Source organism: Mauremys mutica, chromosome 1 (assembly GCF_020497125.1).
Source record: "Mauremys mutica isolate MM-2020 ecotype Southern chromosome 1, ASM2049712v1, whole genome shotgun sequence".
Classification (NCBI taxonomy): Eukaryota; Metazoa; Chordata; order Testudines; family Geoemydidae; genus Mauremys; species Mauremys mutica.
Genome location: NC_059072.1, coordinates 138,582,806 through 138,610,360, shown reverse-complemented (window position 1 = coordinate 138,610,360; position 27,555 = coordinate 138,582,806). Strand labels below are relative to the sequence as shown.

The following is a 27,555-nucleotide window of genomic DNA, read 5'->3' as shown; positions in this document are numbered from 1 at the left end:
TGCCACAAGTACTCCTGTTCTTTTTGCGGATACAGACTAACACGGCTGCTACTCTGAAACCTTATTTTTTTAAAGTTAGCCGTTTTGAAATAAAAAACCCTAGTCACAGATCTATTTTTGTTTAACCTTCCCTTTAGTTTAAACTGAATTAGCTCATGATCGCTCAAACCAAGGTTGTCCCCTACAATCATTTCTTCTATGAGGTCCTCATTACTCACCAAAACCAAATCTAAAATGGCATCCCCTCTTTTGGTGCAGCAACTACTTGGTGAAGGAATCCATCAGCTATTGCAACCAGGAAAATCTGAGCTCTATTATTATTACTAGCACTTGTCCTCCAGCCTATATCTGGGAAGTTAAAGTCTCCCATGATCACACAATTCCCATTAGTGTTTACTTCATTAAAAACATTAAAAAGGTCTCTATCCATATCCAAATCAGATCCTGGTGGTCTATAGCACATCCCAGGCACTATCTCAGGAGGGGCTCTAGTAGCTTTCTTCCCCAATGTGATTTTTGCCCAAACAGACTCTGTCTTATCCATTCCATTCCTTCTTATTTCTTTACAGTCTATCTCATCATTGATATACCATGCTATTCCACCACCTTCGCCTTTATTTCGGTCTTTCCTAAACAGCACATACCCTTCAATACCTGTACTCCAGTCATGACTACTATTCCACCATGTTTCTGTTATCCCTATAATATCCAGTTTCACTTCCTGCACCAGTAACTCTAATTGCTCCATTTTGTTACCTAGGCTCCTCACATTGGTGTATAAACACCTTAATTTTTGCTGTTTGGCTTTGCTCACATTCTTTACCTGATTAGGCACAGGCATTCTGCCCCCAGTATCACCTATTAGAATGGTATCTACACTACCCTTCCTCCTTATGTCCATTCTCCTACCCATGGCTGTATCCTTTCTTACTTCGTTTTCTTCCCTCTCAATGTTAAGTTCCGGCGTGGAGATTACCTGGACATCTCCCAACCATCTCCCCCCAATACCTAGTTTAAAGCTCTCTTAATCAGTTGTGCCAGCCTCCATCCTAGAAGTCTCTTTCCCTCCCTACTCAGGTGAAGTCCATCGCGAGAGAACAGTCTTCTGTCCATGAATGCTTCCCAGTGGCTGTACATCCCAAAGCCCTCCTTATAGCACCACTGCCTGAGCCGTTTGTTGATTATAATAATCTTGTCACACCTTTGTTGCCCTTCTCTAGGAACAGGCAGAATCCCACTGAAGATCACCTGAGCCTCAATTTCCTTAAGCATCTTCCCCAGCCTGGCATAGTCTCCCTTGATACGTTCCAGTGAGAATCTAGCCGTATCATTCGTTCCCACATGAAGGACAGTCAGTGGATTCTTTCCCACTCCCATTAGGATCCTCTTCAGCCTCAAGTCCACATTCCGTATCTTAGCACCCGGCAGACAGCACACCCTTCTGTTTTCCGGATCTGCTCTAGTTACAGGCCTGTCTATTCTTTTCAGTAAGGAGTCCCCAATCACCTAGACCTGCCTTTTCCTGATGATGGTGCGATTCTCCGTTCTATCCCCTGTTCCCTCTGGCTGCAAGTCGTCTGGATTTCTGTTCATCCTTGCAATCCTCTGCAACCCATCCTGTATCTTCCTGGGGCTCATATTTGTTGTTGTTATCTCCATTGACTCTTCCCCTCTTCCTATAGGACTAGCAAGGACTTTTCTTCCTTGCCCTCTCACCTTCATCGACCACCTGCTGTGCCCCTTCTTCATTTTCCAACTCAGCAAACCTGTTCCTGAGCACTATTTCTCCTTCACTAGCCCGTCTTTTCCTCTGCCTGGTTCTCTTAGGCCTGATCTACATTACGAGTTTATCTCGAATTTTGAAGTGTTAAATCGAATTAACCCTGCACCCGTCCACACAACGAAGCCCTTTACTTTGATATAAAGGGCTCTTAAAATCGATTTCTGTACTCCTCCCTGGTGAGGGGAGTAGCGCTGAAATTGACATTGCCATTTCGAATTAGGGTTAGCGTGGCCGCAATTCAATGCTATTGGACTCCGGGAGCTATCCCACAGTGCACTATGCTCTGGACAGCAATCTGAACTCGGATGCACTGGCCAGGTAGACAAGAAAAGCCCCGTGAACTTTTGAATTTTATTTACTGTTTGCCCAGCATGGAGCGCTGATGAGCACAGTTGACCATGCAGTCCCAGAATCAAAAAAGAGCTCCAGCATGGACCGTACGGGAGATACTGAATCTGATCTCTGTATGGGGAGATGAATCTGTTCTATCAGAACTCCATTCCAAAAGACGAAACGCCAAAACATTTGAAAAAATCTCCAAGGCCATGATGGACAGAGGCCACAACAGGGACTCAGCACAGTGCTGCGAAAAACTTAAGGAGCTGAGATAAGTGTACCAGAAAGCCAAAGAATCAAATGGACGCTCATGGTGGGAGGGGCGACTGACGACTGTAGCTATCCCACAGTTCCCGCACTCTCTGAAAACCATTTGAATTCTGGGCTGAGCTCCCAAAGCCTGAAGGGTCAAAAACATTGTCGCGGGTGGTTCAGGGTATATGTCGTCAGCCCCTCCCCCACCTCCATGAAAGCAAAGGGAAAAAATTGTTTCTCACCTTTTTTCAATGTCATCATATGTCTACTGGATGCTCCTGGCAGTCGCGGTGCTGCAGCGCTACACAGCAGCATCCCCTTGCCTTGCCTTGTGGACAGCAGACAGTACAGTAGGATTGGTATCTGTCGTCATCGTCCCGTGGGTGCTCCTGGCTGGCCTCGGTGAGGTCTGCCAAAGGCTCCTGGGCAAAAATGGGAATGACTCCAGGTCATTCTCTTCTTTAAATTTTGTCTAATGGGGATTCAGTCCTGCCTGGAATACCATGCCAGTTGTAGGCTTCTGCCTCAGGCTGCCCTCCCAGTCAGCAGCATTGTGCAGTTGTGCCTACCCCAGCCTACCCCTTGCTACTAGGGCTCACAATCAGATACTTAGACCTCTATGTTTTGCTGCAAATAAAAAAATTAAGCTGCCATTTAGAACTGTCCCCCAACATACATAACCTGGGACATTTTGTATTTTACCAGTGTCAACCAAAAGCCCACACACAAATGGACATTCAGTCCTGCCTGTTTTTCTATCCTACTGCTTATCACAGATTCCCATTTTCAGCTATAGGCTGAGCAAGTGCAGAATGGTGGTTCGCTCTACTTCGCTGTAAGCCAACCGCCCTCCCCTCCCCCCTGTGATCTCTGCTTGCAGAGGCAATAAAGTCAGTGTTGTAATAAAGAATGCATGAATGAGAAACTTCATCACACAAATGGGGGGATAACTGCCAAGGTAGCCCAGGAGGGGTGTGGGAGGAGGGAAGCAAGGGGTGGGGTTGTTGCAGGGGCATCCCCTAGAATGGCATGCAGTTCATCATTTCTGCGGGATGTCTGGGCCTCTGATCCGGAGCAGCCATTTGCCTCTCTGGTTCTTTAGTAGGCTTGCCTGATATTCTAGGCAGGATTGACTCTCCATTAGACTAAACTTAAAGAAGAGAATAACCTGGGGAGTGATTTCCATTTTTGTCCAGGCGCCTCTGATCGACCTCACCGAGGCCGGCCAGGAGCACCCATGACAGCAGCAGATGGTACAGTATGACTGGTAATCATCTTTGTCAACTTGCAAAGCAGCAGACGGTACAGTAGGGCTGCTAACCGTCTTTGCTAACTTGCAAAGGAAAGGGGATGTTGCTGTGTAGCATTGCAGTACTGCGTCTGTCAGCAGCATCCAGTAGACATATGGTGACAGTGAAAAAAGGTTGAATGGGCTCCATGGTTGCCATGCTATGGCGTCTGCCCAGGCAATCCAGGGAAAAGGGTGCGAAATGATTGTCTGCCGTTGCTTTCACGGAGGGAGGATTGACTGACGACATTTACCCATAACCACCTGTGACGTTATTGATATAATCTGGGACCATATAGAACATGGTTGCAACCAAGGTCCTGTAGTGGCACCAAATCGTATGTAAAGGGGGTCATATAAGTGTCTAAGACCAGGTTATGGGTTGCTGGTTATGATTATGCTGTCTGTATGCATGTGTCATTTTTTAGTTGAAGTTATGAATATTGGCTCTGTACTGTTTGTACTTCAAACTTATGCTATGCTTCTGGGTGACATCCCAGACAAGTTGGTGTTAGCTCTGCCTAGCCTGCTTGATGGCCCATTAAGGACCATCAGCTATACAATTGACCCATTGAGAGAAGGCAGATACGCCTTGTAACTCAGCAAAGTATGCAGGAACTTTGTGACTCCAGACTCCATTTTGCTGTAATTTTCCACAGTAAGGACAAAGGGGTGTTCTTACACCTGGAAAAGATTATAAAAGGCTGATGCCTCATCTCCATCTGGTCTTCAGTCCTGCTTCTTACCCTTAGAGGTACTTTGCTACAAACTGAAGCTCTGAACAAAGGACTGATGACCCATCCCAGAGGGGATGTACTCCAGAGACCTTGATTTGAACCTGCAGTTTACTCCATCACTGCTACAAGCCTGAACTAAGAACTTTGCCATTACTATATGTGATTGATTCCATTTAACCAATTCTAGCTCTCATCTATATCTTTTTCCTTTTATGAATAAACCTTTAGATTTTAGATTCTAAAGGATTGGCAACAGCGTGATTTGTGATTTATATATTGACCTTGGTCTGGGGCTTGATTCTTTGGTATCGAGAGAACCTTTTTCTTTTATTGGGGTGTTGGTTTTCATAACCATTCATCCCCAGGACGAGTGGCACTGGTGGTGATACTGGGAAACTGGAGTGTCTAAGGGAATTGCTTGTGTGACTTGTGGTTAACCAATGGGGTGAGACCAAAGTCCTCTTTGTCTGCCTGGTTTGGTTTGCCTTAGAGGTGGAAAAACCCCAGCCTTGGTATGTAACTGCCCTGTTTAAGCAATTTATCTTGAATTGGCACTCTCAGTTGGGTCCTGCCAGAACCGCATCATCACACCACCCGCGACAAATTTTTGGCCCCATCAGGCATTGGGATCTCAACCCAGAATTCCAATGAGCGGGGGAGACTGTGGGAACTATGGGATAGATATGGGATGGCTACCCACAGTGCAATGCTCCGGATGTCGACGCTAGCCTCGGTACATGGACGCACACCGCCAAATAAATTTGCTTAGTGTGCCTGCGTGCACTCGACTTTATACAATCTGTTTCCAAAAAATTATTTCTGTAAAATCAGAATAATCCCGTAGTGTAGACATACCCTTAGTCACATGCTTCCACCGTCCACTTTCCTCACCCAGCAGTCTTCCCTCAGAGTTCTTTGGTCCTGCTTCCATCTGCGAGTCTGAGCTTTTCCCTTCAGCCTCTTTGTGTCTTTGCTCCATCATCTGCTCGACCCCCCCTTCTAAACTCAGTCAGGCTGTGGCTACACTTAGCGCTGCACAGCGCTGCCACGGGAGCGCTCCCGCGGCAGCGCTTTGAAGCGCGAGTGTGGTCGGAGCGCCAGCGCGGGGAGAGAGCTCTCCCAGCGCTGTCCGTACTCCACCTCCCTATGGGGATTAACGTACAGCGCTGGGAGCCGTGCTCCCAGCGCTGGGGCTCTGATCACACTGGCGCTTTGCAGCGCCGCAACTTGCAGCGCTAGAGGGGGTGTTTTTTCACACCCTGCTACAGCACTGCAAATCTGCAAGTGTAGCCATGGCCTCAGAGTTTCCACCTGCATCTCCAATCCTCAGATCTTTTCCTCCATCAGCTCTATCAGGTGACACTTCAGGCAGATGAAACTCTTTTCAGGTACCCCCTCCAGGATCATGTACATGCCGCAGCTTCCACATCCAGTCATCCTCATTGTGTCTTCCACTGCTTGGGTCACTACGACAGCTGCCTCTGTATCTGTCATAGGCTTCCCACCTAAATCCTTGTGAGCGTTTCTATGCAAAATCTCAACATCCTCTTAACATGGGGAAGGGGAAGGTGGGGGGTGATATGCAATTTCCTAGCATTGTTAAAAACTAAAGCTGATGGGCAGGACTTCATAAAAATGAGCTTCATTGCCAGGGCTTTGAAATTCTGCAGAAAACAGCCTGGCCCTTGCAGATGTAAATTCTCTAGCAACAACAGAAACAGCCTAGACTCCACTAGTTGTGCATTCACCGTGCCATTTGTGTTGAGTTCCCTTCACCAATAGCACTACAGTTCCCATGCAACAGTCTGTGCACAGTATCCTCTGGGTTTTTGGCCCTCACCTCAGGACCTGAGGACAAGAAAGATTTCCCTCCCCTAAGGCCTTTCTGAGACTGGGCTCAGCTAGCCCTGTTACCCTCTCTCTTTCCCCACCAGGGGCATCCTTCCTGTGCTTCTTTATCAGATTCGGGCTGATGGCTTACTTGGCTCTTTATCCATCCAGTCTGCGAGCCTTCTTAGCTAATGACCTCAGTCAGCTTTCTTTGGGGGACTAACTGACGTCTAAGAGATCAGTGTCACACTGTCTGGAAAGACTTATGACTGAGAGTGCCTCCTCACATGCATCCGACGAAGTGGGTATTCACCCACGAAAGCTCATGCTCCAAAACGTCTGTTAGTCTATAAGGTGCCACAGGACTCTTTGCTGCTTTTACAGATCCAGACTAACACGGCTACCCCTCTGATACTTGACTACCTCAGGGCAGACTGTCAGAAAACAGGGCAGACACTGCAAACTGGTGGTGTGTTCTATAATTAGGTTTCACCAGACCAGTAACATTCATAGGCACCGACTCTGTGGAAAAAATTAGCGGGTGCTCAGCACCCACCAGCAGCTAAGCTCCCCCCATAGCACCTCCTGCCTGCTGGTGGCTCCACCGATCAACTCTTCCCTCTCCCTCCCTGTGCCTCCCACCCACTGTGATCAGCTGTTCCGTGGCGTCCAGGAGGCACTGAGAGGGAGGGGCAGGAATGGGGTGCACTCGGAGGAAGGATAGAAAGAGACGGGGCATTGGGGAAGGGGTGGGGATGGGACTGGGGGCGGAGCGGGAGTTGAGCACCCCCGGGACAATTGGAAGCTGGCACCTGTGCCTGGATTACTATAACAGTCTCACTATGGAGTCACAGACAGAGCCCTCAGACCGGTGGTGGGCAACCTGCGGCCTGCAGGCCGCATGTGGCCCATCAGAGTAATCAATTGCTGGGCCGCCAGATAGTTTGTTTACATTTCACAGCTGCCCGCAGTTCCCAGTGGCCACCGTCTATAATTCAAAATTGTAGCAGAGATGTAGTCATCTGCCAGTTTCCCAAAAGTCTCTCAGGGCCTGAATAACTCTGGGGAGCTCCATCTTTTTGTTCACTTATTCCACCCTGTTAGAAATCAGACAGTCCAGAGATGAAGGATCTTTCCCTGAATCCAGACTTACAGCTTCTTCTCACAGAAAACAAACTGAGAGGGTCATTACCCACACGGAATCTTCCTTTGATGACGGAGAGTGAGGAATGCATTTAGTGTTTGCCTCCGATCATCACACACAATGACCACTTGCCTGTGAAAGTTCTTAATTTGCATTCCACAAGGCTTCTTTCTCGTTTGATGGGTTATTTAGTTACAGGCCTATACACAGTGTAAATGTTTGCTATTGCATTATAATGGGATACAGATAAGTGAGAACAATGCAAATAACATCCTTTTAGTTTTCTTGAAGATTAAACACTCTTATACATTTACACATTTAATAATCACAATGACCAATACTAATACACATGTGAATTGGCCAGGCTGTGCATTTGTAAGCCTTCAATGAGACCTGGGGCTTTGGCATGAGCTGGCACCCGGTCTGCCAGCATCACAATCCGAGTGCAGGCTCATCTGTTCACCCCCAGCACTCTGTCCCAGGGAGACTGTCTTCCCCTATTGGGCCCAGGCAGTGCAGAAAGGAAACCACCTGAATTGAAGGTAGAAGGGGCAAGAATCAAACCGGGATGAGAGGAGGAGAGTAGATTGGGACAAGGAGCCTGTGGGGTGGCCGGGGGAGAGATGGACATTCCGAGACTGGATACTGGTGGGAAGCGAGAAACTGAGACTTGGTTGAGAAAGGGGGAGATGGGAACTGTCTGGGCAAGGAGACTGGGTCTGGGAGGAGGGAGGGGAGGAGACTGTTACTGGCTTGGCTGAGTAAATAGAACAAGAGTTGGGGGACAGAGACTGTGACTTGCTGAGCAAGGAGATTGGGAGCTGGGGGAGACTGGGACTGACTGGACAAGGAGTCTGGGACTGGGAACCAGTGGGGTGGAACTGGCGGTGGGTGAGGACAGACTGAATCAGGGACCAGAGTGTGGGGAGAGTCTAAAACTAACTGGGCAACGAGACTGGAATAAGCAGTCAGGGTGGGGTTGGAGAGACTGAGAGCAGATCTACATGAACATTTAGTATGTGGCAAGCTGGGGTGCAAATCTACCCTGCACTGTCCTGCCATGCACCGAGTGTCCATGTGGTCCATGCTGGCGGGCACTAACAGTTCCCTAGTGTGCTTTGATTTACTCCTGTTTTACAGCACTAGGAAAATGTTAGTGTGCAGCAGCAGGGTCCACACAGACACTCAGTGTGCAGCAGGCTAGTGTGAGATAAATTTACACCCCAGTAATTTACATCCCGCTATAGCTGCTGGATATCTAGGCAGAGGAGGTGTGTTCATGTAAATACAGTTTGCTCCTGAAGTGTTTCCCGTGCCCAGCTAGCTGTCAGGGGAGAACTCATTCAGACCGTGCTTCTGTCTGCAATTTCCTAGTATTTTTACAAAATAAAAAGATGGGTTGGGCAGGAACTTTACAAAAATGAGCTTCATTGTCAGGACTTTGAAACCCTGCAGAAAACAGGTCGACCTTCGCCAATGTAAATTCCCTAATGTGGTAATAACAACTGCAATGCCTTGTGCTGCACACCTAGCAAGTGCACAGCAGGAAGTCCCTCTCCTCTGAGCCTCACCAGGAGGAGGGAGCTGCACACAAACAAAGGGGTATCAAAGCAAAAGTCCCTTCTGTGCACCTTTCTGTAAAACTGTGCCTGCATCTCAGCTGGAGGTGCACGTTTGCAGTGGCAATGACGTTTGAGTTTGTAACAGGGCGCTTGAAGGGCTGGACTGCCTAGTGATTGGTTCCCTTTACCTCCAGCCCCTTGTTTTCAAGGCCAATTTGCCTCAGTCTTTTAGGCAGTGGGGTAGGGAAACCTAGGCCCTTGCTCTCTACCAGGTCCCAGCCCAGGGTCCTGCCTGCATCTACCCCTGAATAGGGGAGGCCTCCCAGCAGGGAGTCTAAATCCCCTGCCCTGGGCTACTTCTTACCACTGTCCCTTTTGTTTGGGGCATGGCCCCTCTAGTACTGTTCACTGGGTGGTTTGTACCCCATAGCGCCCTCTCGTCCCAGCCTCCTTCAGGTGGGGCAGCTGTAAGTTTGGTGAGACTGAACCCCACAATGTCTCTGGGCTTTAGGGACCCAGTTACCTCAGTTGCTGGAGGCTACTAGTCTCCTCCACAGTCCCCCTTGGCTGGGGAGACAGCACTTATTCCCTGGTGGCTGCCTCGGCTGGCAGGCTAGTGACCTTTCCCCTCAGGTAGGGAGGCGGATAGCTCCTGCCTCTTCGCCAGTCAGCCTTCAACTGAGCCAAGCTCTCTCCTTTTCTCACCCCCAGGCCTGGCATTGGCTGCAGGTACAGTGGGGTGGGGCTAGCTGGGCCCAAAGGCTCCTTTAAACCCTGCAGTGCTGGCAGGGTAGTTCCACATGGTTGGAGAGGAGGATGAGTCTTTTCATGGCCCTTATAGTTATGTTCATTCTTGTCACTAATCCCCGTCTTCCCTGGATAGAGGTTCAGGGCCAGCTCCTAAGGCCAAACCCAGGGTTCCTTACTCAGGCAGGCAGCTATTGATTGTAATGTGAGTTTGGTTTGTACAGACTGAGTTAGAAGCAAGATAAAGGACTCAGGATTGGGCCCATTCACAATTATTCCAGAAATAACCACCCAGTCATCTACAAACTGCCCTGTGCACTAGATACCACTGAGAACAAACACATACGGGAGCTGTGATGTTTCTGCACCAAGTGATTTTTGAGAGATGCTGTCCTGACAGAATACTAGAAAACTTTCCAAAGAGTGACAGTCACCTTCTTATATGCAGTGTTGTTGTAGCCGTGTTAGTCCCAGGATATGAGAGAGACAGGGTGGGTGAGGTAATGTCCTTTATTGGGCCCATTTCTGCTGGAGAGAGACAAACTTTTGATCTGACAGAGAAGATTTGTGCGCAAGCTCAGAAGCTTGTCTCTCTCACCAACAGGAGTTGGTCCAATAAAAGATATTACCTCAGCAACTTTGACTCTCTCAACCCCTTCTCGTCCAGCTTTCACTTCTCATTTCTGGTTGGATTCATACCAAACTTCGGCAAAACTTTCTCCTCCGCCAAGGTTCCAACTCAGTCATTGCACAGGCTGGACGGTGCCCAGGGAGTGAATCAGGGATGCACAGTGAAAGAGGCTTTTGTCTGTAGGCCCCAGCCTCATTGGTTGCAGCAGCAGCATCACCATCATTGGTGATCCCTCCATTCGAGGATAATCTCTACCACAGATTTACATATGGGTCCCGAGACTGAGGAATCTGATCCTGGAACCATAGATCTGCCCTCAGTAGGTACAGACATTTCCTGACGGGTCAGCTGCCTGCTGGGAGAAAGTTCTTTTTCTTTCCTTCCTTCTCTCTCTCTTTTCAACTTCAAGGGCAAGGCACTTCTCCTCAAAGCAGGCCACTGCCTGGTGGAGAATGTGGCATCATTGACATCAGTTGGTTCCTTGCTCCTCCCAGCTTGTGATGTCCACATGAGTTTTCTTGAGATACACTTTCAGTGTGTCTTTGTAGGATTTCCTCTGACTACCACAGGATCTCTGACCATGGGTGAGCTAAGAGTAGAGGTCTTGTTTTGGGAGGCGAGAGTTTGGCATCTGCACACAATGTCCAGGCCAACGGAGTTGGTGAGTGTGGATCATTGCTTCAATGTTGGTGGCATTGGCTTCAATGAGGATGCTGGTGTTAGTGCAGCAATCTTCCCACTTGGTGTAAAGGATCTTCTGGAGGCATCATTGGTGGTACCTCTCCAGACTCTTGAGGTGCTGTTGATAGGTCACCCGGGTTTTGCATCTATAAAGAAGTGTAGAATAACAATTGTCTCATAGACCTGGATCTTGGTGTCCTTCCGTAGGACACGGGCTGTGAAACCACTCCAGAGCAGTTTCCCAAAGGAAGCACTTGCACAATGGATCCTGTGCTGGATCTCACTGTGAATTTCTGTATTTTGAGAAAGTTGGCTACTGAGGTAACAGAAGTCCTCAACTCTCTCTAAGGTCTGTCCCTTGATGGTGATTTCTGGTGGGTGATGTGCAAGGCCTGAATCAGGCTGATGGAGCACTTTAGTTTAGTTTTCTTGATATTGAGTGAGAGTCATAGGTGTCGGTAAGCTTGTGCAAAAAAATGCAGTGTGGACTGAGGGGCACTCTCATTGTGTGTGACAATGACACAGTCATCAGCGTACTGAAGGTCAGTAATGGACGCCCTGAGGACCTTAGACTTAAAGCAGAAATGTCAAAGATTAATAAGCCGCCCATCCTTTCTGTACTGAATAAGTTTTGGAGGGCAGCCAAATCTGGGCAGCATCTTCCACAGGGCTTTGTGATTGACAGAGTCAAAGGCCTTTGTCAAATAGATGAAGGCCATGTACAGGTCCTGATTTTGCTCCCAAGACTTTTCCTGGATTTGGTGGGCAACGAAGATCATGTTGGTTGTCTCTCAAGATGGTCTAAAACCACACTGAGATTCTGGCAATATTTCCTCAGCAATGGGAAGTAATCGGTTTAAGAGGATACGGGCGAGAGTTTCCCCTGCTGTAGATAGTAAGGCAATGCCACGATAATTTCCACACTCCAACTTATCTCCTTTTTTAAAGATGGTAACAATGTTGGCATTTCTCAAGTCTTCTGGAATCTTCTCATTATACCAAATGTGAAGAAAAATGAAGCTCCCGATAGCATAGCTCTGAGGATCATTGGAGCACACAAGCCCCTTCATCAAAAGGTGATGGGTTGCAGCAGTGGCAAGATGTGTAACCAATACAATTATGCTGAAATTATGCTCCTGGCTGCTATGGGTCGGCGAGGCACCAGGCACTAGAACTGAGATGAGGGAGACTGTTTCCACCTATTGGACCGAGGCAGTGTGGGGAGGAAGCTACCGGAATTGAACACAGGGTGAGAGGGGAAAGTAGATGAGGACAAGGATGCAGGGGGAATATTCTGAGCCTGGAGTCTGGTGGATGGAGATAAACTGGGACTGGGAGAGAAAGTGGGAGATGGGGACTGGCAGAGCAAGGAGAATGGAACTCGGAGGAGAGGGAAAGAGACTAGGACTGGCTAAGCAGGGTGATTAGGAGAGGGAGTGGGTGAGGAGAGACTGTGACTTGCTGAGCGAGGAGATTGGGAGCTGGTGAGATTGGGACTGACTGGGTGAGGAGAGTGGGACTGGGAACCAGTGGGGAGGAACTGGAGGTGGGTGAGGAACCAGGGTGTCGGGGGAGTCTAAGACTAACTGGGCAACGAGACTGGAATAAGCAGCCAGGGTGGGGTGGGGGAGACTGAGAGCAGATCCACACGAACATTTAGCGTGTGGCAAGCTGGGGTGTCAATCTACCTTGCACTGTCCTGACAGTCACCCAGTGTCTGTGTGGACTGTGCTGCCATGCTCCGAGGCCTTGTCTACACTAGCGCTTAAGTTGATGTAAATTATGTCACTCAGGGGTGTGACTCCCCCCGGCCCAGAACGTAAGTTACATCGATTTAAAACGTTCTTCCATCCATGTAATGTATCTTCATCAGACGTGCTAAATCGGCACCATTACATTGATGCACTGGCACTGATACAGCGCAGGAGGGGAGACAAGCCCTAACAGCTCCCTAGGGAACAGATCTAGTCCTGTTTCAAAGCACTAGGGGAATGTTAGTGCGCAGCAGCAGGTTCCACACAGACACTCACTGTGCAGCAGCCCAGTGCGGGTTAAATTTAGCCACAAACTACGTGTTCATGTAGAGAAGCCTTGAGATTGGATGAGGCATCCAGGGAGGGAAACTGGGGTTTGGGACAGACAGGAGAACCCAGCGCAAGTGTGGGAGTGAGAAACAGACCAGATGAGGGCCCCAAAGGGGAGGGGCAGCACAGAGAACAGGGAGGGAAACTAGCACTTGGCTGGGGAAGCCAGAGGTGAATTCTAGGACTGGCTTGGCAAGGAGATTGGGTCTGGGGATGAGAAGCTTGAGGAGTGGAGACTGGAAATTGGTAGACAAGGAGAATGGGACTGGGATGTAGAGCAAGGAATGGGGAAGAGACAGAACTGGGACAGGGACAGGTTGGAGGGGAGGGGGCTGAAGGAGGAACATGGGAAGAAGGGTCTGTGACTGCTAGAACCAGGGCCACCCGGGGGGGGGCAAGTGGGGCAATTTGCCCCAGGCCCCGGGGCCCTGCAGGGGCCCCCACGAGAGTTTTTCAGGGCCCCCGGAGCTTCTTCCTCTCCCAGTCTTCACTGGCGGGGGGTCCTTCCACTCTGGGGCGGAAGGACCCCCCACTGTCGAATTACCGCAGAAGTGGGATGGCAGCCGGGTCTTTGGCAGTAATTCGGCGGCGGGGGGTCCTTCCGTTCCGGGACCTGCTGCCGAAGTGTCCCGAAGACCCGGCTGCGCTTCGGCGGTGGGTCCCGCTTCGGCGGTAATTTGGCGGCGGGGGGCCCAGACTGCGGGTCTTCAGGGCACTTCGGCGGCTGGTCCCGGAGTGGAAGGACCCCCCACCGCCAAATTACCACCGAAGCAGAGCCCTCCCCCCGCCGCCGAAGACCCCAGACCCCTGGAATCCTCTGGGCAGCTCTGGCTAGAACACACATCTCTCTAGAGCCTGGAATGGAACTCAGTATCCCTGAGTTTTGCCATTCCCCTGCTGTCAGGAAATATCTGTCAAACCCTCCAGCCAAATCTTCTGATCCTCTTCTAGTGCTATCTGCCCCAGGCCCCGGGGCCCTGCAGGGGCCCCCACGAGAGTTTTTCAGGGCCCCCGGAGCTTCTTCCTCTCCCAGTCTTCACTGGCGGGGGGTCCTTCCACTCCGGGGCGGAAGGACCCCCCACTGCCGAATTACCGCCGAAGTGGGATGGCAGCCGGGTCTTTGGCGGTAATTCGGCGGCGGGGGGTCCTTCCGTTCCGGGACCTGCTGCCGAAGTGTCCCGAAGACCCGGCTGCGCTTCGGCGGCGAGTCCCACTTCGGCGGTAATTCGGCGGCGGGGGGCCCCCGCTGCGGGTCTTCGGGGCACTTCGGCAGCTGCTCCCGGAGTGGAAGGATCCCCCACTGCCGAATTACCGCCGAAGCAGAGCCCCCCCGCCGCCGAAGACCCCAGACCCCTGGAATCCTCTGGGCAGCTCTGGCTAGAACACACATCTCTCTAGAGCCTGGAATGGAACGCAATATCCCTGAGTTTTGCCATTCCCCTGCTGTCAGGAAATAGCTGTCAAACCCTCCAGCCAAATCTTCTGATCCTCTTCTAGTGCTGGTCCACAAAGAGGATGACAACCTACTACTGCTGTCAGTTACTCCATTAGCTCCAGTGGCAGAGGTTTGTGTGGTGAATCTAAAGGCTGAAAAGCTGCTGATGACCCATGGGGGTGGCAACATGATTCCGCATTCTGGAACATCTATTTTTTCAGTTTGCTTTTTTAAAAATGTAGGAAATTATGCACAAAACTTTACTTTTAAGGAACATTAAGTTTGCAAAGTTGAGCCATAAAAAATAAACCTTGCAACTCTATTTTGGACCGTCTTTACATATGCATTAAGATTCAGCCTTTCATTACATGATAACTTGCTATTTTCTCCACAGGACCCCTGCTTTATGCAGCACACGGAATTGACAGTGCTCTGAATCAGGGCTGTGGAGTGAAGGAGGTGGTTGTCGGTAGGATCCCTGCCTCATTTGTTGCAGGAATTGTGAAGTGTGCAGTGTATCAGGCTGGGAATTGCAGAAAGAGAAAGGAGGGTCTCTTGTTAAGGTAGTTGGGAATTAGGGTCCCTGGGGAATTAGGGTCTATTCCTGCCTCTGCCACAGAGTTCCTATGTGATGCTTGGCAAGTCGCTGAAACCAGATGTTTCACAGGTGGTCATTAATTGTGTGTTCCTCATTTTATGGGTGGCCCCTGTGATGAAGCAAGGCCGGATGGGAACCAAAATGGCAGTTGCTCCAGGCTAATCAAGGCACCTGGGGCCAATTAAGAACTTTCTAGAAGGCACCGGAGAGAGCTACATTGATTGGAGCACCTGCAGCCAATCAGAACAGGCTAATCAAGGCACCTGGGGCCAATTAAGAACTTTCTAGAAGGCACCGGAGAGAGCTACATTGATTGGAGCACCTGCAGCCAATCAGGACAGGCTAATCAAGGCACCTGGTATAAAAAGGGGAGCTCACTCCAGTCTAGGGGGGAAGAGCCAGAGGAGAGAAGTGTGTGTGAGGAGCTGGGAGCAAGAGGCACAAGGAGCTGAGAGTGAGAGGGTGTGCTGCTAGGGGATTGAGGAATACAAGCATTATCAGACACCAGAAGGAAGAACCTGTGGTGAGGATAAAGAAGGTGTTTGGAGGAGGCCATGGGGAAGTAGCCCAGGGAGTTGTAGCTGTCATGCAGCTGTTACAAGAGGCACTATAGACAGCTGCAATCCACAGGGCCCTGGGCTGGAACCCGGAGTAGAGGGTGGGCCTGGGTTCCCCCTAAACCTTCCAACTCCTGATCAGACACAGGAGGAGTTGACCCAGACTGTGGGTTCCACCAGAGGAGAAGATCACTGAGGTGAGCAAATCCGCCAAGAAGCGCAGGACCCACCAAGGTAGAAGAGGAACTTTGTCACACCCCCTTGAGACTGTGAGTGTCTGATTTGCAGAAGTGCTGAGCACTCACAGCTCTAAACTGAAGTCAGTGGGAGCTGTGCTGCACAAGCCGAAGTACTCTCAAAAGCCAGGACTTGGGTATCTCAAGTTGAGCACCTAAAATCAGTGGATGCTTTTGATAATTTTGGCCACAGTGTCTCTGGGCTTCGGTTCTCCATGTGTAAAATGGAGATAACAACACTGCCCTACCTCCCAGGTGTTGTCAGGTGTTGGCTGTGTGTGTTTTCTCTCTGTGTGTGTTTTCAGCTCTGTGCAGATAGCTAACGCAGCAGGCCTCAATCACACTGCCCAAGAAGACCACAGTCTTGGTTCAGTGGTGAAGGCGCTCGTCAGATTTATTGCTGACAAAGCACGGTACTAGCTCCCCGGATCAATGTCTACAGTTACACTGGCACCTCTATGCCTCTTACAATGAACTTGGCTCAGTGAGTGGTGAGACTTTCCACCCCCACCTCCCCACTCCGAGGCCAAAAGACTCCCTCTGCAACTTGTCTTTTATACTCTGATAGGAATCAGTTATGTCTTGCCCCTCAGATGTGGTTAATTACCACCCTTTACCTGGTACATTTTGGTTGGATCAAAACATCTCTATCCATCACCTTGTCATCCTGACCTGACCATTAGGAGGGGTTAGTGTGTCCCTGTATCATCATTGGTTAGTGTGTTTACACCATAACCCTGTATCAGGGTGCTCTGGTATTACCCTTCTGGAATGTGTTTATGCACGTGTCAATGCCTAGCACTTCTCATGAGTGTCTGTGTTTTTCAACACCAACCACGCTTTTTCCAGGTTCATGTTCTGGACAATGAACCTGCACCCATAGTCACAAAGGGACTAATGAAGGTTTCACAGGCAGGTACAAGTCTGGCATTCTGAATGTTTGAATGCTTCTCTTTGAAATCTTAAATTTATTTTTGATTCATAGCTTTATAGATTTTAGGGCCAGAAGGGAGCTTTAGATCTAGTCTGACCTCCTGGGTAACAAAGATTAAAGAATTTAAACCAATTACTTCTGTACTTCCTCTGAACTTGTGTTTGGCTAAAGCGTATCTTCCAGAAAGGCATCCAATTTTGTTCTGAATACTTCAGGAGGTAGAGAATCTTCTGCTTCCCTTGGTAGTTTGTTCCAATGTTTCATCAGTATTATGTCTGTCTTACCTCTAATAGAAACTTATCTGGCTTTAACTTCCATCCATTGGTTCTTGTTATGCCTTCCCCACTAGATTAAGAAGGCCTTTAATATGCAGCATTTTGTCCACGGGAAGGTATTTATACACTGAAATCAAGGCACATCTAGGTCATCTTTTTGACAAGCTAAACAGATTGGCCTCCTTAAATCACTCACTACAGGGCACATTTTCAAGCTCTGGAATCATTATTGTGGATCTTCTCGGTGTCCTTTCCAATTTTTTAACATCCTTCTTACAATGTGGATGCTAAAAGCAGATGCAGTATTTGTCTCCCCAGTGCTGCACACACAGGAAAAATCAACATCCTACTAGAGCTGGTTGGAAATTATTTGGCAAACAAGAGTTTAAATGGAAAATGCCAGTTTGTTGAATTCAGTACTTGTCATGAAAATGAATCAGGTTCAAAGAACTTTCTCGAAACCACAAGCAGGGTCTGGTGGAAATGTCCATGGTTCCCTGCCAGGTTCCTGGTTGCTCCTGTTAGTCCTGCCATGCAGCTTGTCCCAGGGCTGGGTACCCCAGTCTTCTAGGATCTGCAGCTCTGAGGCAGCCTCACCATATAGATTGCCTCAGAATTGGAGACCCTGGGCTTTCTAGGGTCTGTACGTCCAGGGCAGCCCTGCCAATGCTTTCAGGCTCTTTGCCATGGGATAGGAAGCCCTGGGAGCCCCAGCTCTAACCAAGGCTCAGCTCCAGGGTCTACATCAGGGATTCTGGAAGTCCTGGGATGGGTTCTGGTGTCCCAGGGTCTGTGGCTCTGGGGCAGCCCTGCCTTGCAGAATGTCCTGGACTGGGCTATTTGCCTATTTAGGCTGCCAGCTGGCCAAGGAGTCTGGGAGCCCGGGGGTCTCCGGTCCAGGGCAGGCCACATGATGAGGCTGCCCCAGAGCCCCAGCAGTGGCTGTGAGAAATTGACATGATTGTCCTGATACTAACAGTGGTGAAACTGACAAGGATGTCAGTGTCACTCCGCATCTGTCGGGGTTCCTGGGAGCAAATTTCATGTTGGATACACCATGGGCTGGAGTTTCCAAAACAAAATTTTAGCTGGATTTCCAATTCACAGGACATTTTAAAATAGTGAAATTTCCTGTACACTGGAAACCCTGCGTTTCAGCCAGCTGCACTCATTGCTCCCCTATTTATACATCCAGGGATCACCTTAGCAGTTTTTGCAGCAGCATCACACTGGGAGCTCATGTTCAGTTCTTTGTCTACTATAACCCTGCAAAGAACATGGGCTATATCTGTATTTCTGTGACTATTATGTGCACTTCAGTCCCTTTTACTGCTATTTTCACATTTCCTACCAGGGTTCAAAGGGTAACCCCCGTCTGAGCTCCATACATGTGCCAGGATGGCAGACAGTGGTTTCATAGAACCCAGTTACTGGTACGTAACTGACAAAACAGGTGTCAGGGGTTTTGAACTTTTCCATCTGGCCAAGCTGAGCACAAGCCCCCTTCCTTGGGAAGGCCCCTGAGGTGGAAAATCTTAAAATGCGAGCTTGGGAATTGTTAACAAGGGAGCCCTGATGAACAGAGTGGGTGAGGCAAGGTCTGCAGGGAAGGAGACTGTAACACAATCCCCAGAAGCAGGGGTTCCTGGGATATGCTGAGTCAGCCCAGATTTTGAGGGGAAAGCTGAGCTTTCGGTAAGACATAGCCCTGTGGGCCTTCAGTTGCTTTATTTTTTTCTCTGTGATTGCTGTGTCCCTATGGATAAATACAAAATAACACTGTCCTGGGCTGGTACTATTCAATAGTTTCGTAAATGACTTGGGTGATGGAGTAGCGATACACTTACACAATTTGTGGATGACATGAAGCTGAGGGGGTCGCAAGCTCTTTGGAAGGCAGGGTTAAAATTCAAAACGATCTTGATAAACTGGAGAATTGGTCTGAAATCAGTAAAGTGAAATTCAATAAAGACAAGTGCAAAGCATTAGACTTACAAAGGAAAAATCAAATGCAAAGAAACCCCCCAAAATTGGGAATAGCTGACTAGGCAGCAGTTCTGCAGAAAATGATCTTGGGGTTATAGTGGATCACAATCTGAAAAGTTGTGATGCTGTTGTGGAAAAGGGAAATGCCATTCTGAATTGTATTAACAAGAATGTTATATGTAAGACACAGGAGGTAATTGTCCCACTCTACTTCGCACTGGTGTGGCCTCAGCTGGAATACTGTATCCAGTTTTGCTCATCACTGTTTAAGAAAGATAAAGACAAATTGAAGAATGTCCAGAGGAGGGCAACAGAGTAAGAGATTTCGAAATCATGATCTATGAGGAAATGTTGAAAGAATTGGACATTTTTAGTTGAGAGAAGAGAAGACTGAGAGGTGAACTGATACCAGTCTTCAAATAACTGAAAGATAGTTTGTCAATTGCTATCCATATCCACCAAGGGTAGGACTAGACAATCATTTTAGATTGTAGCAAATGAGATTCAGATTAGATATTAGAAAAAAACTTTCTAACTATAGGGATAATTAAGTACTGGAAAGGGTACATAGAGAGGTTGTGTAATCCCCATCATCAGTGACTTTGCACAAGAAGTTACACAAACATCTGTCAGGGTGGCCTAGGTATACTTAAACCTCCCTTGGAGATGGACCTCTTGAGATTCCTTCCAACCCTACATTTCTCTTATTCTGCGGTTTTATCAGCTATTGAGGCTTGCTGATATAAAAATAGTAAAGACTGTTTAACTTCCTCCTGAGTTACAAATGGACTGATAAGTAGTTCATCCTTTTCACATAATATGATACATCCTGTTTCAATCCAAAATCAGAAATGTTTATTGAATACTTCTGCCTTTTTGTCATCATTATTAACAGTTTAAACATCTTGATTTGCAGTGGAACTCCACCACTGATTTTTTGTTTGTTCCTGGTATACTTAAAAAATGCCTTACGAGTCTCCTTAGCACAGCAACCCATGATTTTTTCCCTAATATCATTAGCCTCCCTTATCAATTTTCTACACATCTTAACATCTAATGTATATTGATTGTTATATAATACTACTGTTTTCCATTTGTTATATATTGTTTTTTTTATTTCTAACTGCTGCTTGCACTTTTCCACTGAGCCATGATTGGTGTTCAGCCAAAAATTTATGGCCATTGAGCATCTAACTCCCTGAGACTCCCTTGTAAATTCTTGCCTTCATTGAATTTCTAGGGCACATTAAGCCCCGGCTGGTTGGAGGGCATAGTGGCTGTTCGGGACGTGTGGAAATAAGAGATGGAGAAACATGGACCACAGTCTGTGATGCCCACTTTGATCTCAAAGCTGCCAACGTTATCTGTAATGAACTACAATGTGGAACAGCTCTGTCCATCCTAGGAGGAGCTCACTTTGGAGAAGGACATGGACCAATCTGGACTGAAGCGTTCCAGTGTGTGGGGAATGAGTCTCACCATGCGTTCTGTCCCAGGATATCGAACATCAGTCAGACATGCTCACACGCAAATGATGCTGGAGCCATATGCTCAGGTAAGAATTCAGTGCAAAGTCTTTAAAATCTGAGTGATGTGAATTTTAGATTAGGGTGAAGCAATATACTGATATCACTGTGCAGAGAGCTGGGGTAATAGGATGGCACAGCTTCTCATAAAACACAATGATCCAAGATAACTAAAATTGCATCAAATCCCCCCTGACTTTCCTTTCTTTAACTATATGATATAAAATAGCTCCAAGGATCCCTCTCTAAACCCCTTCTCCCTTCTCCCCAGTGCACACAGGTTTCCGGCTGGTGAACGGCAGCACAACATGCTCAGGGAGGGTGGAGATCCAGGTTCTTGGTGCCTGGGGAACCCTCTGTGACTCACGCTGGGATTTACCAGATGCCAACGTTCTCTGTCGACAGCTCGACTGTGGATTCTCTATATCAGCCCCAGGAGGAGGGTATTTTGGGAGGGGAACTGTCTCTGTCCGGACTGACACATTTCACTGTAAAGGAACTGAACCTCATTTAGGGTATTGCCCTGTTACTGCCCTGGGGGCCTCTCAGTGCTCCCACGACAATGATGCCAGTGTGGTTTGCTCAGGTAAGTGTAATGTTGGCTTAATGACACTTGCCCCTTAGACTCTAAAGCAGGGGAACCTCAGGGCACAGCAAGGGGAGGGGGAGCTAGATCCTAACCCACTATAATAATGGTAAACGTATTAAAATAAAATTAAAATAAATATCATCACAAAAAGAATAGTGATGACCCAGGAATGCCCTGGATTCTCCAGTAAAAACATTAACAACTCTGTCCTTCCGCAGGGCAATGGAGCAGAGGCAGCACTTTGTCCTTCGGGTTTCATAAATGTCACCAATTCATTATCCCCATCCTTCTTGAAATCACTGCTATAGTAATTAGAGGGGGAGCTACTAGCAATTCCCAATATGGAGGTTGCTTCACACTTTCTATTATAAAATACTCTCAACACCTTCTTGAGAAGCTTTTATGCCTTCACTGTTTGCAGCAGCCTTTGCAATTTGGGAAAGGGTAATGCTGGGGCCAGGGAAGTGCCTTCCCCTAGTGCAGGGAAATCCCTTCCAGGTTTGCTTGAATTATAAACTGCTGAAAATAAACATTTCCCCTCTCTCACTTGAGTTCCTGAGGATATTTTTGGTAGCACGTCACAGAGAAAGTAGCACTTTATCTCACTTTGTTTTTTTCTAACTCTTTTTCACACCTTTCCAGTTGAAAAAAAAAACTCAGAAAGATTCCCTCCTCCCCCACCCCACTTCCTTACATTTTTTTAAATTTTTTCAAACTTTTTACAGTGGAAGAAAAGATGAAAAAATAGAAAGGGGGAGATGGGGAAAACTTGTAAACCCAAATATGAAAAGGAAAATAGATTTTTTCATTTTCAAAAAGTTTAAATGAATCAACATTTTAGTTAGAATCGAAACAAAAATTCTCATTCCATTTTCACATTGCAATCTCTTTGATGTGTTTAAAAGTTGAATACTGCATTATCATACAGTACTTAACAAGAAAAATGCTGGGTTGTTAACAGCTCTAATATTTACCTTCCATAAAAACATTACAAAATTAAACAGTCTTATTAGTCAAAGCCAAATGCGCAAGAATTAGGAAATATCAGAGTTAAGGTTATCCACGCAATATTAATTCAGACCTCCCACCCTCCCTTCTGCATATACATTATGACACAATCTAATTTCATGTATATGTCCTATTATTCCCCTCCATCCCACTAGCTCCTGCCTCCTTTAGTGCACTGGGAGGATGGTGATCAGGGGCTGAAGGAGCTGTAGAATATTTCTTTTTATCCTCATAATTCAACCTGTGACCTAGGGCCTTATTCACTCTACATACCGTACAAACACTGCCCTAAATACAGAATTATTAATTTCTTCATGGGCTTTTCTATGGTGCTCATAACAGTAGTATCAGAGTGCACCGCAAACATTAATGAATTTGTCTTCAAAACACCCCTGGGAGATAGGCATCATAAGAATCTGCTATTTCAAATGTGACTTAGGCACTTAGAAGCCCAAGAATAACATTTTCAAAATGACAAAATAAGCTTAAGTGACTTGACTTAGGGACTTTAATCCCATTTTCTCCAGTAACGAAGGAGCCCAAGAACCCTGAAGACTTCACCTTCTTGTAGCCTAAATCATTTCTGAAAATGGCACGTAGGCTCCTACATCATTTAGTTGCTTTTAAAATTTTTACAAACAATGATTAAAGCCAAACTTCCAAACTCGCTACTTATTTGGGATGATTGGGCACCAACCTGAGACCCTCAGGGCCTGATTCTTCAGTGTACTCACCATTTCTATAGATCTTTATGTGTTCAAAGTACTGCAAAAACTTTAATAAACCCTCACAGAACTCCAGGTAAGCAGGTGGATAAGTATTATTATTAGCTCCATTTTACAGCTGGTGAAACTGAGAGAGAAAACAAAGTGACTTGCCCAAGGCCACCCAGTGAGTCAGCAGTGGAACCAGGATAAAACTGAATATTTTGACTTGCAGCCCTGTGCTAGTTCCACACTGCCTGACTGCAGAAGGGCTGAGCAGCCACAGCTTGTCTTGACCCTAGCGGCAGTTGTGAGTGTTCAGTACTTCTGCAGATCACACCCCATGAAAACTGGCTTAAGAGACCTGCTCAGCATCACCTGTGAAGTCTGCAACAGAAGCAGGAACAGAACTGAGCTCTACTGAATACTGGTCACTGCTCTTAACAAGATCATCCTAGTTTTTCCTGTGCTCCCCTGCTCCTTCTCTACAGGCCTTCTAGTTTCTAAAGTGAATGAGGCAGGGGTCGTACAGGCAACAGCCTGATGCTGCACAACCCCGATTTATCCATCCTGGGCACTGAAAGAGGCCAGAGCCCTGCAGGAAAAATAATTCACTAGAAAACTTATTTTTATTGGCCAGCCAATCTGGTTCCCTTGTGACTAAATGGAGCCCGTCTTATGGGTTTATAGATTTGTAGAGTTTTAAGACCCAAAGAAGCCACTGTGATCATCTGCTTCTCCCCTCACCAAAGGGATCCCTCCTGCTTAAGAAGTTGCAGCTCCCCTCTCTGCCCCATCTTCTCAGCCATGTACAAAGTCTCCACAGGGCTTCTTGCCTGGCTGGAACTGGGGTCCTTACAGAGAAACCTACTGCAGAAGCCTTGGATTTCAACCTTCTTCCTAATAATGGACACGTAGCTTCCAGGACTGTCTCCCACAGAGCCCAGAGTCACTGGTGCCGTTACACACCATGACTAAGCCTATAGGGCCCTGCCCAGCACTCACAACAGACGTCTACTCTCCTCTTCACAGCCGATACCTTTGTACCTTGGGGGCAAATCACCTCCCAGTTCTCCTGCTTCTCACAGAGGCTGCTACCTGCATTCCTAACTGAATTCCCCACAGCCCTGCCCTGCCTCTCCTAACTACCTACCCAGCCCATGCCCTGGTTCTCGGAGGGAACTCCTCAGCACATGAAAATGCTGATTTCTCCCTACAGCTACTGGAAGGAGAATCCCTTCTAAGGAAAAACACCTGGTCCCTTCCGTAGGATCTCTTTCTGGCATGATCCCACATGGCCTTCCTGAGGGGCTCTGGTACCCAGTTATAGCTCCTCAGAGAGCCCAGGGCCAGCTCCAGGCACCTGCTAAGGAAGCTGGTGCTTGGGGCAGCCAATACAAAAGGGCGGCAGTCCGTCCGCTATTGGCGCGGCCCCTCTGGGTCTTCTGCCGGAATTCAGTGGCGAGTCCCTCAGTCTCTCTCTTTCTCTTTGACCTGCCTCCAAAGTGCTGCCAAAGATGAAGACAGGGAACAAAGGACATGTCGCCAAACTGCCGCCGAAGAATGGAGCGGCACGACTGAGCTGCCGCCGATAGGCTTTTTTTTTTCCACTGCTTGGGGTGGCAGAAAACCTGAAGCTGGCCCTGGGAAAGCCCCAAATCTACTCTCTACCCTCACACTACACTAGTGCCATAGCTAGGACGGGTTTCAGAGTGGTAGCCGTGTTAGTCTGTATAAGCAGAATGAACGAGGAATACTTGTGGCACCTTGGAGACTAACACATTTATTTGGGCATAAGCTTTCATGGGCTAAAGCCCACTTCATTAGATGCATGGAGTGGAAAATACAGTAGGAAGAGAGATATAGATATAGATGATATATATAGAGAACATGAAAAAATGGGGGTTGACAGACCAATCGATTAAGGTGGGCTATTATCAGCAGGAGAAAAAAAAACTTTTGTAGTGATAATCAGGATGGCCCATTTCAAACAGGGGTCCTGAATTTTGGGGAGTGGACAATGACGGAAGGGGTAGAGGGAGGTGTGCAGGAGGGATCCAGTGCCCTGGTGAGGGGGCAGGAGGGGGGATCTCTTCCCTCCACCCCTTCCAGCCAGCCTTTTCCGCTCAGCAGGCACCCAAAGCTGGGGCTGCCCGGGGCACGCAGGCTGCAGGGTGTGCCTAGGTAACCAGACAGCAAATGTAAAAAAATTGGACAGGTGGTGGGAGGTAATAGGTGCCTATATAAGATTTGGGAGGCTCTGTCCCTAATTTGGGTGGGCCTGGATGCTAACTGGGTGGGCCATGGCCCACCCATGGCTACACCCCTGCACTACACTAGCTGCATGCAGGCATTCTCCTGCTCCAGTCTTAGGGCAAACTCCAGGCTGCATTGAAGTCAATGGAGGTTTTAGCATTACCTTCCGTGGGGCCAGGATTTCACTCTTAGCCTTGAAATGTTATTTGGCACCAAGATCCTTGAGCTGTTTGGATCCAGTGCACACACACTGCACCCGTTAGGTTGCCATACTAGTACGTACTGTACCTGACACAGCCAGTGGGTGCACCCTGCACTGACTCTGCTGTTGTCAGTCTCTCCTGGCTGCACCTGGGTCTGAACTCGGTGAGTAATTCCTAACTTACCACCTTGCTGTAGGACTCACTGATTCTGAGACACACGCAAAGACTGACGTTGGAGTCACAATATTCACCAACAGAGAACATCCCCTTCCCCGCCCCACACACAACCTGCTTAGTGTGGTGTGAATTGATCAGCTGGAATCTCACGTTGGGCTCAGAGATGACACCACACTTCAGGGGACAGCTCCAGTCAGAACCACCAGTGCCGGGAACTATCTCACACTGGGAGCTCTTGCACTGGACCCAGGTGAACCAAGAAAGTTGCCACCGACTGAGCAAAGATCAGAGGGAACTAAGGAATTTTACCAACAATAATCTGTTCCTGACCACCGTGAGCCCTGCTCTTCCATTGGCCAAACTCCCACAAGGCAAATTTGCCTATATCATTCATGACCCATCTGCTAAGTGCTTGTGCAGACACCGCTCACTGGTTTCCAGGCATTTAAGCCTGGCTAAAGTGACTACAAACCTCAGCAGCCATTCTACCACCACACACAAAGACTATTTTCCCAATCAGTATCCTGCAGGAATTCCCTCGGTCACTCATTTACAGAGGCTGCTAGCAAGCCCTTCTGTCAAGCTCAGAGTGTTACAATCCTTATAGCACCTTCCACTTATAGATTCAAAAGAATAAGTGTCTTCTGACAGAGGCTGTTCCCTTTAACACTGTGACACACTCTGATCACTGGCTTATATCTTCTTATTGAGAAACAGTCCATAATTTCATGCACACTCTGTACTATTTCTAGTGTATAACAGGGAGTGTTATTCAGTGTATTTCCCCTCTCTCCTGATCCCAGGTCACTCTGAATCACTCAGACTGCTGAATGGAGAGAGCCGGTGTGATGGGAGAGTTGAGATTTCCCTCCATGGTGTGTGGGGCAGAGTGCTGGATGATCAGTGGGACATGAACGATGCCAGCGTGGTGTGCAGGCAGCTCCGGTGTGGAGTCGCTGAGAAAGCTTATAACCCCCCTAAGTCTGAGCGAGGAACAGGCCCCGTGGGGCTGAGAAGGGTCCAGTGTGCAGGAAATGAGACTCGTCTGACTCTCTGTGACAACTCCACATCTGAGACAGCCCAGGCAGGAATTGCTGAGGACGTGGGTGTCGTTTGTTCAGGTGATTCATTTCCAAATCTCACAAGCATTCTCTGTTCAGTAGGAAAATACATATTAACAGCTGGGATCTATCCCTGCAGGAAGCAGGCGGATCAGACTGGTGAATGGGGCAGGTCGCTGTGCTGGGAGAGTGGAGATTTATTACAATGGCAGCTGGGGGACAGTCTGTGATGATTTCTGGGACCTACTGGACTCCAATGTTGTCTGCAAACAACTGGGATGTGGACACGCCATCAGTGCAACTGTCTCTGCTCATTATGGGGAAGGATCCGGGCAGATCTGGCTGGATGACGTGAACTGCTCTGGGAATGAATCCGATCTCTGGTCGTGTCCTTCCAGGGGCTGGGGCCAGCACAACTGCAGACACAAAGAGGACGCCAGAGTTCTCTGCTCAGGTCTGTTCTGGGAATGCTCTGGTGAGCCGTGTTACCAGGGGATTTAATGGAGGGGGCAGATGTTTAAGGATATTGGTGATAATGATACTTTCCCTGACAGTCTCTGCCTCTCTTTCCCCTGTGTAACTACCTACCAGAGTCACCATTAGAAAGTCTTCAGCTCCCACCCAGAGATACTGGAGCTATTGGAAGATTTCCCTAATGTTAGAATACTGCATCTCAGGTGTCTGAAGGAGACAGTATCATGGAAAGCAGTGACTGAAAAGGATGTAGGGTCCTAGTGGAGAAATAACTGAACATGAGCTCCCAGTGCTCTGTGTATCAAAATGGGCTAATGCGAACCTTGGATGTATACACAGGGGAGCAGAGAGTAGGAGGGAGGACTAAATGTTACTGTTGTATATGGCACTGGTGAGACAGATACTGGAATACTGTGTCCAGGTCTGATGTCCACAAAAATTGGAGAGGGAGCAGAGAA

General features: G+C 48.1%; 1 protein-coding gene across 1 annotated transcript in view; it reads left to right on the top strand.

Annotated features, from left to right (window-relative positions):
* Positions 1-27,555, top strand: part of LOC123355778 (antigen WC1.1-like) — a 76,084-nt gene that overhangs the window by 29,664 nt on the left and 18,865 nt on the right. The window contains exons 3-6 of the mRNA XM_044998471.1: positions 20,340-20,654; positions 20,897-21,211; positions 26,366-26,683; positions 26,763-27,077. Coding sequence (XP_044854406.1) covers positions 20,340-20,654; positions 20,897-21,211; positions 26,366-26,683; positions 26,763-27,077 — 1,263 coding nt within the window. The remainder of the gene's footprint in view (positions 1-20,339; positions 20,655-20,896; positions 21,212-26,365; positions 26,684-26,762; positions 27,078-27,555) is intronic.